The sequence below is a fragment of the Squalius cephalus genome (genome assembly GCF_949319135.1).
Source record: "Squalius cephalus genome assembly, chromosome: 12".
NCBI classification, from domain to species: Eukaryota; Metazoa; Chordata; class Actinopteri; order Cypriniformes; family Leuciscidae; genus Squalius; species Squalius cephalus.
Window position 1 is genome coordinate 13,164,578 of NC_137133.1, and position 17,064 is coordinate 13,181,641.

Sequence of the window (17,064 nt, forward strand, 5' to 3'; positions counted from 1 at the left end):
TGACTTTGCCCAAAAATAAGGTTTAAAACGCCTTTTTCCCCACAGGTTATACTTTTACTACGCATGCGCAAGGGTTCACGTTCACGACACCAACTTCATTTACGTCTCTATCCAGAATGCCGGTGTTGTGCCAAGCACTTAAAGGAGCTGTATGTAAGAAATGTATTTCAATTAATCATAAAATGGCCCTGATATGTCACTAGACATTAAGAAATCATGTTCATTTCAAATACTTATATCACTGACAACAGTAGTACGGCCAGGATATTGTCATTTAAAAAGTGAAGTTGCAGCCCTCAACTGATGTTGATGTTGTCATCTTGTGTTTTGGCCTGAAGCGCCGCCCTCCATCTATCTACCAATCATGAAGTCAGTAGTGTTTCTGCATCCGGGTTGCCAGCTCTGCTCTAGTTACCACAGCTGCAGCTACAAAAGTGTCAGCCTACGTTCCTGCTGGATCCTGCAGCCTATCTGGCAACCTCAAGGGGGGGGGGGGGGGGGATACACCGCTCTATACAGTAATTTGAAAGTGATTGCAGTACCAGTTTTGGCCACAATCTTACATACAGCTCCTTTAAACAATTATTTTAAATGTCTGAAACCTAAAATAAACATTATGTGGTTAAAACACTGAACAGTTGTGATATAGCCTATGACAAGCGCTGAGCGCGTCCGTCTTTGGCTCAGCGCCAGCCACAGCGCGAAAGCACAGGTTGAATATGGCAGTTATGTCACGTCACTGTACATTCGCTCCTTAGTGGTCAGCTGCTGACTGTTAAAAGCAGATGATTGGCTTTCCAGCGGGAGGGGCGGGACATGTGCATACAACCGCCATCTTTGCCGTTACGGGTTTTCCTTTTAGTTTTAGTTGTATTGAGGATTGAGGAAGTGGCATGTCTCTTATTTAAATTGTCTCTGCTTTACCTCAGAAAAAATGATTCGTCATTCGTTCTTCACGTTCAGTATATCGTGGACTAGTTACACATGCTGCAAGCAGACGTTTCTGCTGAATCCTGCAGCTTATCTGGCAACCTCGAGTCAGGGGGGAGGGGATACACCGCTCTACAGTATTTTTAAAGTGATTGCAGTACCAGTTTTGGCCACAATCCTACATACGGTTCAGTGTAAGTTAGCATGTGTACCGTAAGTTATTAACTGTGAGACTTCACGTTAGCTACACCAAAGAGTATAGAAGACAGACTTCTGCAACCCTCTCTTTTCCCACCTTTTGTCTTTTCTTCCCTCTCTCACTCTCTCTTCTCTCTCTCCTTCTTTCTCTTTTCAGCTCCTACGTTGTGAAGTACCATTATCACATAGTAAACACATGCACAGTGCACACACATAGACACACATTCCTGTTACCCAGTGTTCATTCCTGTTACCCAGTGTTTATTCCTGTTATTAAATTGTATTTTTAAAGTACCATTATCACATAGTAAACACATTCACACACATATTGACAGACATTCATGTTACCCAGTGTTCATTCATGTTACCCAGTGTTCATTCATGTTACCCAGTGTTTATTCCTGTTATTAAAATGTATTTTTCTTCTAAAAAATAAAAGTTAAACCATTGTTTTTATCAGTTTTGTTTGGTCCATCATTTATGCTAAATCACAGTATAGACATTCAGTTAAATACAGTAATTCTACAGCAGCTTACTGTTAAATTACAGTAATACGATAGACTAACTGTAATTGCACAGTAAAATACAGTAATTATACAGCAGCTTACTGCTGTGAAGTCACAGTAAACAGCTGTAAACACAGTAAACATTTCACAATTATTTACTGTAAAAATGATACGGTAACTTACTGTGAAAGTCATGTAACTGGTAACCTGCAATTTATTGTAAATTTACAGTGAAATAATTAACAGTGTACCTGATCCCCCTGTATTCTCCATATAATAGACATTTTGAGATCCACCATGAGTGGAAACACCTTTTTTGAGGGACCCCTGAATCACCTGGCCCCCTTGTCCTTCCACGACCATCAGGCCCTGAGATCCAGCAAGTGTCCCCTGAAGGACTTGACCGCTTGAGGCTCCCCCATCCACCAAAAACAGTTGTGATCCAGACATATTACTTGTGTGCAGCATTCCGGTGTTGAGAGCCTGAGCAGAACCACCCCTGTCCAAAAGCACCATTCTCTCACCACGATTCAGGGTATTCGCCACTATATCGGTGCCCTGGACTACAGCCCCCTCGGCTACTGGGCCACTGTTCAGCACGTACATGTTCTGTCCGACTCCCATGGTGGGCCTTTCAGTGAGCAGTACAGTGCTGGGCTGTGGCTCGACCATGTAGTACATTTGCTGCGGTTGCGCCACGTAGGTTGGAGCCGGCTGGACACTCGTAATCACTGTGGGCCGGTTGTCTGTGACAAGCACGTTCTCCACAAGACAAGATGATGTCGCAGCCATGTTGGAAGTTATATTCATTGAATTTGTAGATAGATCTCTGTTAGTGGCTATATTCCCTGTATTTATAACATTGGTTGTTGTAGATGCCACCTCGGCACGGTCCACGACGGGTTTAGGAGCGGGAGGAAGAGGAGCGGGGACCTCAGTCTTTCTACCTCCGCATATTTCAGCGAGTGTGGTGAACTTTGGCCCCAGGTCATTCAGAAACTCTAGGTCATTGTTATCTTCGAGTATGCTGCAGCATCCGACAGAGCCAACAGGGGAGCCCTTCCCCTCATAACCATACACCACGGGTTCATTCTTAGCAAATCCATCCTCCACACCTCGGCTTTTCTGTAACACACATAGAGCAATACATATATGTGATCCACATAGATAGATTAGACAGACAGACAGACGGATAGATAGATAGATAGATAGATAGATAGATAGATAGAAAAACAGGTAGATTGATTGTTTACATTATCCAGTAGGTATATATTACCTGTGAATAGTATTCATCCAGGAACGTTTCTGACACGGCCATATCGTCAAAATCTCCAGCCACTTCTCTACTCATAAGGGTCTCATTTCTCCTAATCGAGTCCATGTAGCCCATACCCATTTCATTGTAGCCACGACCACCAGATATAGAATTGGAATCCATGTAGCCTACTGCTGTTCCACCTGAACGACCACCTGAAAACTGCATACCACCCACACCTTTGGGTTTAAAACCAATCATCGGACCATCAGTATTGTCAGGTACCGGAACATCCTGTCAGAGACAAAATGGTTTGATCTATTTAGCTTTATGACAAAAATAACATCTCAATCCTGATAACATATCACACCTGTTATGTAATTCAATAAGATGTTCAAATTTCTTACCCTGTCCTCTCCCTGGCCCTCAGTATGGTAAGAGATGAGATGCTCTTTAGTGTCATAGGGCATGTCTGTAAAAGCTCCTGCCATCCCAGCAGCTCCACACTGACAGAGCAGCAACAGGAGTGGGATGACTGTAACAGAGGAGAAATACAGCATTTATTTCAGCACCATAATAACTATAAATCATAATCTCTCTGTGAACTTGGTTACTTACGCAATAATAAAAGCAAACCAAAGAAGAGCAGCCCAATTCCAGCAGCTCCAAACGTTGACCCCTTCTTAAGCATTCCTGTTCCAGTTCGGTCACAACCCCCCTGGGTTGTACAGGTACACACTTCCACCACTATTTTCTGAGGTTCTGGACATCCCAACCCCTGCTGGTCCTTAACATCCACCATCAACTCATGTTCTCCCGGCCACAGCTTTTCATGGGTCCTGAAGATGGAAGTGGTATCTGATGGAGAAGAACAGCAGATCTCAAACACAGAGTCAGTAATAACATCCCGATTAATAGACCTCTGACAAGTACTTAATATGTTTGACTTCTTACAACATAAAATACCTAAAACAGTTTAGACTATTTGTTAGAAATAGTTAAATACCTAAAAACATTTAGACAAAGACCCCACAGTGACACTAGATAGATAGATAGATAGATAGATAGATAGATAGATAGATAGATAGATACACTGTAAAAAATTTATCGTAAAATCAACAGTAACTTACTGGCAACAAATATCCAGCAAGCTTCAGTATTTTACTCCACGGTAAAATTACTGTAAATCTGACAACAGTACTTCACAGCATACCGTATAATAACTTACAGTATATTTATACTGTAAAATTAATTACAGTTCTTGTTTTTGCACTGTATTTTAAAATACAATAGTTAACAGCATACTGTATAATAACTTACAGCATTTTTATACTGTAAAATTAATTACAGTGCTTGTTTTTGCACTGTATTTTAAAATACTGTAAAGTTACTATGCAGTATAATTGATTATGGTATTTTTATACACACAACATATAACCAACTGCAATCTGTTACACGCTTAAAAAAAGAATGAAAGCTAAAGGCGTGTATGCAAAAAATATTTCACACAGTTGTATTACTGATTATTAGATGTTACGTCAATTATGACAACACACAGAAGTCAGTTTAAAATTCTTTATTAAAATTTAATAAACTAGAAACACTCCAGACTTGGCAGGGCCAAGCAAAGAGCAAAACATCCTCAGCACGCTGCAATCTTGAACAACTGTACACACTGAAAGAAATGAAAAACATATTCAACACTGCATAGACGTACACACAGAGATTACTTTAAAGGAGAACTCCGGTCAATTTTAACATTGAGCTCATTTTTTTGTACATTTGGAGTGCTGTCAATACAGAGAACAACGACAAAAATCGGTGTTGCCTACACCGTGTTATCCTCTTTTTAAAATTTGCACCCTGTTGACTTCAATGGGGCAAGTACTAAACCTGCTTTTAGGCTCTTAACATCCTTGATGTGTCATTACAAGTGCACAGGTCATGTGAGTGATTCCTTCAGAGTGAACACGAGTGAATCTGACTGCAGTAGATGTGAAAGATATGAATAAAAGTGATGTTATTTCAGCCAGCGCACATACCTGTATTTACATCCTGTTTTCGGCTGAAGTCCAAAGTAGTCGGTTGTCGAGTTCGGGCGCATGATTGTACGTACTAAACCTATGCGCGTGAACTCGACAATCGACTACTGGACTTCAGCCGAAAACAGGAAATAAATACAGGTATGTGCGCTGGCTGAATAAACATCACTTTTATTAATATCTTTCACATCTACTGCAGTCAGATTCACCGTGTTGACTGCAGGAATCACTCACATTGGCTGTGCACTTGTAATGACACATCAAGGATGTTAAGAGGCTAAAAGCAGGTTTAATACTTGCCCCATTGAAGTCAACAGGGTGCAAATTTTAAAAAGAGGATAACACGGTGTAGGCAACACCGATTTTTGTCGTTGTTCTCTGTATTGACAGCACTCCAAATTTACCAAAAAATGAGCTCAATGTTAAAATTGACCGGAGTTCTCCTTTAATGAATTTTAGTGCATTATTCAATAACTGAAATGACTTACCTCTGTTTTTAATGAAGGAGCAAAACTCATCCTCAGCACGCTGCAATCTTGAACAACTGGACACACTGAAAGACATGAAAAACATATTCAACACTGCATAGACGTACACACAGAGATTACTTTAATGAATTTTAGTGCATTATTCAATAACTGAAATGACTTAACTCTGTTTTTAAAGGAGTAAAACTCATCCTCAGCACGCTGAAATCTTGAACAACTGGATTTTTACCTGTAAGACAAAGAGAAACATGGATCAGTTAAAACATAAAAAGGTTACAAAATAATTCCAATATGTAAAATCAAAATAAATAATTAGAAAATAAAACAAATTTCAAAGACCAAAAATTACAAGCTAACAAGTAAATTGCAACTTAAAAATATCAAAAAAGTTAACATATTTTTTGTAAATGAAATAATTGAATGCTCATATTAATTATTCAATCTGTGCATTTAATTTATTACTTGTAAAAAAAGGTGGCTAGCATGAGCATTTTAAGAATAATATGATTGTTTTACAGCTGATTTCATGTCTATGATATTTGTGTTCAATAGAATTTGAATATTACATTTACACTAGTATATTTTCTTTTTTTTTTAAATAGAATGTAAGTTTCACAAGGTGAGATTTGTGTCATGACTCATGAAAGGAGTATTTTTTAGCAACATTTTGTATTTAACGTGATCTAAAAATTAGAAAAGGTTAGACTTTTTAATTGATTTATAGAGCTAATAAAAAATCTGATCTTTAAAATGTCGATTTGAGCCGTGCAAAGAGCATGAGTGCTTCCCAATACACAAATTGATGCATCCTTATTTTCTCACTCCGTCCTTTCACCCCGAAACTGCGTCTTCCCTCGAATTTGGGTGTCGAAATTTTATTGAATGCTGAATGTTGTGCTTGTTCAATTTACGCAGCTCCACCGTTAATGATCTAGCACTCCCTTAGCACCTGCGTGGCTGCGTTAAGAATTCTCTGGCGCTGCCCCACGGGGATTAACGTTATATTGGTCATTTTCGTGAATATCAAACTAATATCAAATATACAACTAAATTAACCGCAGTCCGTTGGCAGTGGGTTTTATCCAGACATTAATAAACTAATACAGTCCACTTGAATTAGGCTAGTGAATGAAAACGAATGAGCAAAATCGAACTGAAGGACTTGTGGATGCCGAGACGCGGGAATTCATTCGACGGGACTTTCACTGCCTGTGTATTCACTTTAAGTGTGCATCGTACTAACGTTATAAAATGTATAATATGACTAATAACACTGTGGTTGTCCATTCAATTCGTGTATAACATAACTTACCGGTAGGGTTATGTTATAATGTTATTAACATATTGTTGTATGAGGCCTCGATCGCGACAAGCAACACGCACACGGTGTAATTTACACACAAGTGTTCAGAAACAAGAACATTTCGATTAGCTGCTACTTTGTTCTAAACTTGAAAATAATAACTGACATTAACATCAAACCTTGTGATAACTAGTATTTGGCTAACTGGCTAGCTGCTAGAATGTTCGCGCTAACCTTAACGTTACCTTAACTTTACCTTTATATCAAACTCACCACCGATTAGGATACTTAACAGTTAATGGTAAAACGAATATCTTCACATTTGTAGTGGTGAAACATTTAGAAATACACATTTTTAAGATTTTGAATACAATTTTACATCTTACCTAGCTAGTTCTTGCTGGTTCTGCGTGCTCGTCCGAAGTCCCTCTCAGTCTCAGTCAGGATGAAATGGAAAATTCGAGACGAGTGTGACGGCTGACGGTTAGATGATGGTTGCCAGGTGTATATCCCGCGTGCTATTCCCTCTTTATGTAATTAAGTGTGTAAATCGAAAGCAAAATAATAATAATAATAATAATAATAATAATAATAATAATAATAAATCATGGAAATCGATTTTTATCTATTTACATTGCCTATATTATTGATCATTGGATGGGACTACATCTCCCATCCAAACATTTTAGGCTATAATAACCTTTGAGATTAGTTGTGTTTGTGAAAAAATCTGGCAACCATAAAGAAAAAAACGAAAAAAACACCCAAGCAAATTTAAACTTTTTTTAACTATATGCTAAATGCCTTAATCTATGGGTTACCTTATGAAACGATGTATTATAAAATTCCTAAGCTGAAATAACCTCAATAAACCAAAAAATGTCCTCTGTCAGGCTTGACTGTTGGAATATTACTGTCATCAATTTAACAGGAGTATAAGAATTACTGTAATTATTTTCTTTCCCCCACCAAAGAAAAGCATAAATTGACAGCAACTTTCCTGTAAATAGTTATACGGTGACAAAGTTGGAAATACAGCAAAAATGATGTAAAAGCTATAAAATTGACAGCAACTTACTGTAAACTGTTTCTACAGTAAACTTTCACTGAAAATACAGCAATAATACTGTGAAAACAACAGAAATCATTTACAGTGTAGATAGATAGATAGATAGACAGACAGACAGACAGACAGACAGACAGACAGACAGACAGACAGACAGATAGATAGATAGATAGATAGATAGATAGATAGATAGATAGATAGATAGATAGATAGATAGATAGATAGATAGATAGATAGATAGATAGATAGATAGATAGATGCTGTGTACCATTTAAATGCTCAATTGTCCATTTCCCCTTAGTTCCTTCTGGGACAATATTGAAGGTGAATGGAGCTCCATTGGGTGGTGCATCCTCATCCACTGCAGTGACTAAGACCGCGTCCTTATCAGTACAAAGTGTCTGGACTTTGCTTGTCAAAGTGGGGCAGTGGTCATTAAAATCCTCTACCTGGATGGCAATGGTACCCGTTGCCGTCTTAGAAGGCAAGTCTATAAGAGACAAAAAAAAAAAACATCTTTTTAAAAACAATTATATTTTATATTCATATTTTATATAGACATTATAAAAATAAGATAAATAATAATAAACAAATATAAATAACTGTTGTCGAGAAAGAACAACTGTTGTCTGTTTTAAAAAAGGACAAGACATTTTAAAAGAAAGAAAAATATAGCAAAAACATTAGAGAATATAAATTGCTATATTAAATTAAATACAAAGTAACGTTAATTGGTATTTTACAATATAACTTGAAGATGGTTACAGTACTTCCAAACATCACTGACTCAGTAACTATTGCTGATAAATGTGAAGATGCCTCCATCTTCAGGACATGTTATGTATCTGCAATATCATGTGGTCATTATATTAAACAATATGCCACACTGGAAGTGTGATTTGTCAATAAGTTATTGAAGTATACTATCATATATTTTTGCAACAGTTCAAAAATACTTTTTATTTAATAGGCTAAATACTAAAACATTAGAACAGCTGGCAAATCCACATCCTTATAAAACAACAAAGATTAAAAAGTTGTCTCTTTTCTCTGGAACTTGCCTTGAGTTACGCAGTAAATGGTGCCGTAGTAGGTGCCGTAAACTAGATACTTGGACTCGCGGTCAGGAGCCTTGTTCATTCGAATGGCCCCTGTAGTCTCATCGATGCTCAGCCAGTTATCTGGGTCAGATGCTTTAATATACCTATAGGAAAAGTTAACATAGTTCAGGCTCATTTATCATTGATTTAAATGCTGATTTCTCTTCATTTTTGATAAAACTGTTTTGATGTAAACGTACTTTACGTTGGTAGCTTCCTTTCCTGTGTCTGTATCAATAGCCGGGTACCTTGCGATTATCTCTTTGCTGTTAAAAATCTCGCCTTCTGAGATGGGGATGGCTTTTGTTCGGGGCGAAAACTTGGGTCCTTCCGGCTGGTTTTTCACATTTATCTTCACGTTGCGGACGTTCTTTATAAAAGAAGCACTTCAGAAATAGTTGAAATTGCATTTATTAGGACTCATGGGATATTATAAAAAATAATCCAAGCTATAATAGCCTATAGGTAATAGCCTAGCCTACACATTTTTAAATTGTATATATTGCTGCCATAATAACCATTTCAAATGTTTACGTGCTTACTTCTCTTTCCCGTTTTTGTACACTGAGGTGGAGCTGCGATGAAATATTGTTCTTGGAAATACGTTTCAGCATTTCAGTAATGATTTTTGTATTACAAGATCAATTTATTTTTTCGGCAAATTGTAACAAATGTGTTATGCAATAAAAAAATAAATAAATAAATAAAAAGAATTAGATGAATATAAAAAATAAATAAATAAATAAAAAATAGGCTAAATAATAATCTTATGTACGGTGCTCGGCAGTGATCAAAAAGCATTTAAAAGTGAATTTTGAATCTCTTCTTGCTGATATTATGGATTCGGACGGCACTAAAATCACCGACTTACCCCTTTAAATGTTTAAAATACCGTACGAGCCCATGAGAAACACAGTAAGGTTTCACTGGCCTTTAAAAGCGCTCTTTAATTAAATTAATAATGGCCTATAATATAATATAATATAATATAAAAGGCCTTTAATATAACATAATATATATATATAAAATTAAAAATCTAACAACAATCAGTGTAGGCTAATGACAATTTTATTCTTTCCATGAAAACTATTTACCTCAACAAGGCGACATAATGAACAACACTCGTCTCATTCATGGAGGTGGAAAAAGTTCATGCAAGATTTGTTGTATTAAAATTTCAATGCAAAAGAAAAGGCACGAGAGTCGGCTGTTTTTGTCAATTTTAAATTTTAATTTAAAATGTTTGCGATTTTAATATAGCCTAGGCTACATGGTTAAATATTTGACCACTTGCTTGAGCAACTTAATAGCCTATATAAATCTATATAGAAGTAGCACTGAATAATGCGTTGTTTCGTCTATTAAAGGGTGTATAGGCTATGTGTACAAAGAGAATCGCAATGGTGACAAAACTTTTTTTTTTAAATAAAAGTTGCTGATAATTTCTGGATTTAAAATACAAATAGTGAGTAAGCCTATGTTTTTGTGGTACAGCCGTGGATATGCTGCGTTTATAACTGCACTGCAAACGCAGCATAATGTGAAAGCACTGCACCACATACGCACTGCACACGGAGTAGGCCTATGTGTGAAACACGGGCGTAAGGTGTAACTTAGGAACGACGTAGCGTTAAGAAGGTTTCGGGAAACGCAGCCCAGAATAGTGCTTCTTTCCCTTATAAATATAGAGTATGCTAAAGTATACAGGGATTCATACCTTTTACTTACAATTGCTTTGTTAAATATAATACACATTTTCAGTAGGCTATTATGTAGCCTACTTTTCTACTTAAACTAAAAAGCATATTTGACAATAAATTTACATGTATTGTTTGTCTTTTAAAACATAATATTATTGGTAACATTTTACAAAAAAATGGTCCCATTAGTTTAGGTTAGTTAATGCATTAATTAACAATGCTCAATACATTTGTTACAGTAGTTATTATCCTTTGTTAATGTTAGTTAACTGTTCGTTGTTAGTTCATGTTAGCGCACGGTTCATGTTAGTTCACGTTGGCACAATATTTAGGTTTTAACAGCAGCATTTATGCCTTTTCTGTTAAATATTAACAGCGCAGTTTTTCTTCTCAGGTAAATTGATCTGGTTTTGGTACTATTTAGATATTTTTATTGGAAAACAAGACAGAAATACTGTTGCACTTTATTTTAAGGTGTTAATTATATATTAGTCACAATGTAATTACTGTATACATTTAAGTACTGAATAATATAAATTAACAACATGCACTTACTATAGGGTCATGGTTTAAGTTTGGTTTAGGGTTAGTTGTATGCAATTATGCATAATTTATTGTTATTACAATAGTTAGTACATGTAACGTGTAACAAATAAAGTGTTACCAAAAATACTGATTAAGACAGCATATTCACACACATCGCATTTGACAACCTTTCACAACATACTCAATTGGTCCATTTTTTTCAAATAAATAAATAAATAAATAAGAAAGAAAAAAACAGTGTTTAATGGTTGCATCCATCTCTTTTTACATACCTGCACTGTGAGAAGCAGCAGCAATGTCTGAGCCAACAAAGAGTGAGGGAGCATCTTCTAGGAGAACTGAAAGAAATCTGTCAATGTTAAGAGTGTCGTCAATGGCTTTTCAAACTGTATGCGCAATGTTCTTTTGCAATATATAGGCTAAGGCTCAAACCATATTTTGGCACGCCCCAAAATGAAAGCCTCATCACGTGTCTCTTTCACCCTGGTTGAGGAATGATATGGTAATTATGATAGAGGGAAACTCTGTTCCTGCCTAAAGGGAAAGAAAGAACACCATAAAGCCCTTTAAATGAATTATTTTTCTATTTTTACTAAGTTACATCACAAGAAACGTGTGGAATTGTTCTTTAAAAGTTTGGTTGTTTTGAAAGTTTGTATTAAATAATGAATGAAATAAATTAAACTGAAAGTAAAACGTTTGTTGTTACATCAGTCCAGTTCTAAGGAATTAGCAGGAGGGGTTAAAATGAAACCAGTCAGATTAGCTACAGGTTTTTAAAAATGTGGATGTTTCAAGTTGTCTCTGTGTCCATAATGTTGTTCTCGCCAATTGAAACAAAACTGGCCAACTGAATTCTCTGAGACCAAACTTGTACAGTTCAGTTTTGCTACAGGAATGTTTTGGTTGACATTTTCCCACGGACAGATACAACATTACACTGGATGACATCAAAATGACGGTTTATTGTATTTTGGTAGTCTTTTACAGTCAAACATATCAAACATTTATAAAAATGACCATTTAAAAAAAAAAGTTCTAAACAGCCTTATGCTGCTTTACAATATATTGACCCCTGAAAAATGTTTCACTGTCGAAACCACTTCCATATTTTCCCATTACTATGTAGCTATGAGTCCATTTCTGGGAAAGTTGTAACCCACTGCCCATTTTTGGGTACCAAACCAGAGCTGTCAATAGAAAAAGCCCAGCACCGCAACTGTAGTATATATATAATATATATATATATATATTTATTTTTTAACATTTAATTATTGCTCAAAGGAAATGTGCTTCAGTTATTGTATAGCTAAATACAAATGTTTTGAAATAATTTTTTTTTTTTTTTTTTTTTTTTTACAAATATATGACTCTTTTACATAACATTCATTTCATACACATATGCATTATTGCTTGGAATGTGTGTTTGGTCTTTGTATTTAAATGCACTGCAAATGAAAACCACAAGCTTCTAAACTAGCTTCTTTTTGTTTACAAGTGACTAAAAGAGGAATGCAAAAATTGCAAAATTGTAAAAATACAAACATACTCTGATCTATCCTATAAACACCTTCCCAAAACATACAATGTAGTTCACCTGATGCCAAAAGTGATTTATTAATTGTCTTTTCCAGCTCTGTACATTTCAGGATACTAAAAAACATCTGCCCTTCTGGCTTGGCTGATCTTTGCATTTAATAGGTGGTTCCTGTACATCATTACTAAAATAGCTTTGAGCTGATTTGAATAAACTGCACTGGAATGGCCTCAGGGCAACCAGAACTGCATAGTATTGGCAAATAATAGTCTTTACAGAACACACACACTGAATGCAAACATGCACACTGTAAAAAATTTATTGTCAAATCAACAGTAACTTACTGGCAACAATTATCCAGTAGTTGCTGTATTTCATTCAACAGTAATATTACTGTAACACTAAATACAGTACTGTTAAGCATTCTGTAAAATTAAATACATTATTTTACTGTATTTTTTTACCATGTTAAAACACAGTATTACACCGTTGATTTGTAATAATACTGTATAGTATTATACAGTTATGAAATGTTATTTTATGACTTTTATAGTGCTATTATTATTTTAATATTTTATTATAGGAATATTATTTTAATATAGGAATATTATTTTAACTGTTAATGGGAAATAGAAAAAAGAACAATTGAAGCTTTAACTGCACAACAAGGTTTATTGTGTATTTTTAAACAATACATTAGTAATAATAATGTAATATAACACAACAATAAAAATCTGCTTTAAAATAAGACTAATGAACAATATATAATTAATAATTAAAATCAGTGAACAATTCATGTATTTCAATTCATGCAAAAATGATCCTGAACAGGTAAAAAAGAAACTTAGAAAGAAAGCAAGACAGGTGAGGATGAAGGCAGGTGAGGAGGGTAGTGATGGTGTCAAGTGGAAGAAGAGCGACAACACTTCTGATAATCCTGCAAGGAATGATAAGCACAAATCAATCAGAGGCAAAACATACAATTAATAATCAAAAAAACCTAACTCACATTATCAACACCTTTTTAGGAGATTTTTTTTTTTGCCTATGGTATCCACCTTATTTTTACAGTGGGCATGGCCATTTGTAAATGAAATGTGTCTGGCTTCCGGTGTCATCTGCTTACAGTTATTTCTAGCAGTACAAAAAAGCTTGTTATGCTTCTTGATATTTTGATGTATTGAATTTGTCATAATTGTCAACAGTTTATAGCACAAATATTTTTATCATTTACAGCACTTTGTTATTCATCTCGTTATTTCCATATAGTGGGTAATGAACCGGAAGTCTCGCACATTCACAGAAAATAGCTTAGGTAGGCTACTTTAGTTTTTACATACAAGAAACACGTTCAACATGGACACGCAAACGGTTTTCTGTGGTAACGAACAAATACTCTGTAAAAGAGAATGAACATGTCCTGTATCAGAAGCTAAAGTAATAAATATTGAGAAGGCAATGGCCCATATTCTATATCTCTGACTCCAAACAATCGGTCACTGATCAGGGCTGCGTTTCCCCAAAGTATTGTAACCTTAAATTGATTATAGAACAATTACCACCAATGGTCTCTACGATCAATTTAGGCTTACGATGCTTACTATAGTCAGTTCCTTTCATAGTCATGTCTGTCGATTTGATTCTTACTCATTTTAATGATGAAAAAGACGTGCGTGAGCTCACGCCGTGAGAGGCTAATGTGAACGCTGAGCGGCAGCGGGTTAGATTAAATTAACGCAGATATGAGGTGTGTCTCAGGTGTGTTTAAACTAAATAACTCCCACTTGATTAGGACTAACAGTAGCTGCTGTTCATTTCTCTGCTGTTCGATTCTCGATTTTGAATCAAATTTCATTAAGATATGCATAGATTTGATTTTAGATTTGATCATATATTTTAATTCTATTCTATGCATACAGTATATCAAATTGAAATTTGATTCAAAAGAGAATTCCCAATTTCAAAAGTACTGCCTCTTTTGAATCAAATCGTGACCCCAAGAATAGATTTGAATCGAATCGTAGAATCAAAAAGATTCCCACCCCTATTACATTTCATTATATGAATATACATATACATTTCAGGACAACTTTACCTGTTGTCTTCATTATTTAATGTATGTTTGAGAACATTTAAAACTTAAAAGAAATAAATATTTGACATTGATTGTGATAATTATCAACACTGACTGATATGAAACATTTTATCAAGATGATTCTTTACCATATCACTCAACCCTATTTTTACCATTTCATATTTTAATTAAAACTTATTTAAAGAGATGTTACAATTATAATATAAAAATATGAATTCTTTGACTTATACAAGGCATATTTGTTAAATGGAAACTGTAAAGGGAACATAATTACATTTTAAAACAGACTATCAATTTGAAAAATGTATGGTTTAAGTCATTTCCACCCTTTTTGGATTTTTTCTAAATACAGATTCAGACACAAATCATTTCTACAGATATGGACTCCACTGCACATCCCTAATATTACTCTTACCTTAATGATTGTGCCAATCATATTCTGCAAAGTCCCTGATGTAAGATGCAACGTGTGGATTCAAGGCCATGGTCTTCCTCCGAACAACCTTCCCACTCTTTCTGCTCACCTGGAACTGTGATGTGCATTTCGAATTTTCAGGATTTATCCTGACAAGAAACCTACAAAAAAATAAAAAATATTTTACTGAATCAAGAGTGATCACAATATAGCATAATCTGTAATAAGTCACATCACAATAGGGGATAAGCTCTAAACCATCACTTGTGCAAAATAAAAACCCATTGGTGTTAGTGTTACTAATAGAAATCAATTTGTAACAAAAGTGTATGAATGAACACTGAATGAGTCAACTGCACAAGGTCCTGGCAGATCGCCAGGTCAGGTCCTCACAGGCGTGTAAAAGAAAATTCTGATTTAGACGAAAATAAGCGCGAATAAATCAATAAGAGGAATCGAAAATTTAATTTTATAACAAGAATCCGAATCCTAACCTTGGGTATCCGATTTCAGGATATTGATCGATTTGATATAAACCGTATGATATAAAATAATGAACGCGCGGGCACTTCCACCGACTTAAAATGGTAAATAACAAAATTATTAGATCATTCTGACCTTATAAGAGGCTACATATGCAATTTATGTTAATAAAATCACATTTATTAATCAAGTAGGCTAGCTATCAACAAGAAGGAAATACTTCTGACTTAAACGAGGCGTAGAACATAAGCCGCGGGCAGTTCTTCTTCTAAACTAAACGTTAACCTGCTACTATTTAGTTTGCATAAAAAAATAATAATAAAGATTCATCACTAACCAGATATTTATGGCGAAAACTTCGCCGACAGACACAGCGACGCGATGCAAAGGCCTGCGCTCTCAAAGTTAGGCTACTCAGGGAACTAAAGATTTCTTCATAAAATGGCAGCTTGTGGTTATTTTTCGCGGTCATTTCGTACTACTCTATTTAAATTTACAGTAGGTTAACATGTCCCAAACTACATTGAAACATAGAGTAGCCTATCATACTGTAGACAGCTTATAGTAAAATGTTGAGAATAAATTAAACATCGAAATCGTGGTCAGCTATTCTCTAAAAAACTTTAAAGTTATTAGCTAGAAGTTCGAACACACATATTAAGATTTATTACTTACCATATGACGAAGTTCCAGGTCGGCAGAAAAGACGTGACGATGCACTGAGTCACAACAGAAAAACTCTTTCAAAGTAAACGCGCTCTCCTGCACCCCCACTGACAGAAATTAAGACTGTTAGACTGGACCAGTCCTGGAAATGTTTTTTGTAAGGATAATGTTAGTAGTCCTGTGGAATTGTGTGTGGTGTTTTTCGCGGTCAATTTGCACTGCTGTATTTAGATTTACAGTAACTAATAATTTCCCAGAATGCATTGAAAATCTACAGTAACATACTGTCAACTGAGTGCACAGTACATAACTGTTGAAAATACAAAATAATACTGTGAAAGCAACTAAATCTACAGTAACATACTGTACATAGGTTATACAGCAATAAACTGTTGAGAAAAACAGTATAATGCTGTGAAAACAACAGAAATCATTTACAGTGCAGTAACGCATGTCACAAATATGCAACAAAAGAAGGGAGGGAAAATTCATGTATAATGCACAACAAATACAAAGGAAGTAAACTCAAGGGCATTAAAACCAGTTTTTCAAGCATTAATTTGCATATTCTCCATGACCTAACATGTTGACAACATGATACTCTAATGATTTGCATGCATGAGCTAAAAATTGCTTTTCAAGACTTTTTACGGCTTTCTAAACCCTCTAACACTTTCACAACTGTACACGTACTGTAACAATGACCTGGCGGTCCACCAGCGTTTTTTGGGCGG

The 17,064-nt window shown here is 35.4% G+C and overlaps 1 protein-coding gene across 2 annotated transcripts; it reads right to left on the reverse strand.

Moving 5' to 3' along the window:
* Positions 1–1,359: 1,359 nt before the first annotated feature.
* On the reverse strand, positions 1,360–11,577 carry LOC307168821 (desmoglein-2.1-like). Of its 2 annotated transcripts, none has more exons than XM_079889085.1 (8): positions 11,407–11,577; positions 9,089–9,274; positions 8,850–8,992; positions 8,057–8,278; positions 3,508–3,747; positions 3,297–3,424; positions 2,911–3,183; positions 1,360–2,759 (listed from the first exon to the last, which is right to left on the reverse strand). In XM_079889085.1, the coding sequence occupies exons 3-8, from the start codon at positions 8,926–8,928 to the stop codon at positions 1,860–1,862; spliced, it is 1,842 nt and encodes a 613-aa protein (XP_079745211.1). In that variant the 5' UTR covers positions 8,929–8,992; positions 9,089–9,274; positions 11,407–11,577; the 3' UTR covers positions 1,360–1,859. The 2 variants fall into 2 exon arrangements, with proteins under 2 accessions (XP_079745211.1, XP_079745210.1); XM_079889084.1 differs by having other exon boundaries at positions 1,366–2,759; positions 9,089–9,258; positions 11,407–11,533.
* Between the last annotated feature and the right edge of the window lie 5,487 nt (positions 11,578–17,064).

Excerpts from the sequence above, each read along its gene's own strand:
- LOC307168821 (XM_079889084.1), bottom strand. The coding sequence starts at position 11,460 with ATGCTCCCTCACTCTTTGTTGGCTCAGACATTGCTGCTGCTTCTCACA. Across the intron at positions 9,259-11,406 it reads TGCTGCTTCTCACAGTGCAG|AACGTCCGCAACGTGAAGAT; the intron begins GTATGTAAAAAG and ends TCTTTTATAAAG. Across the intron at positions 3,748-8,056 it reads GACAATTGAGCATTTAAATG|ATACCACTTCCATCTTCAGG; the intron begins GTACACAGCATC and ends CTTCTCCATCAG.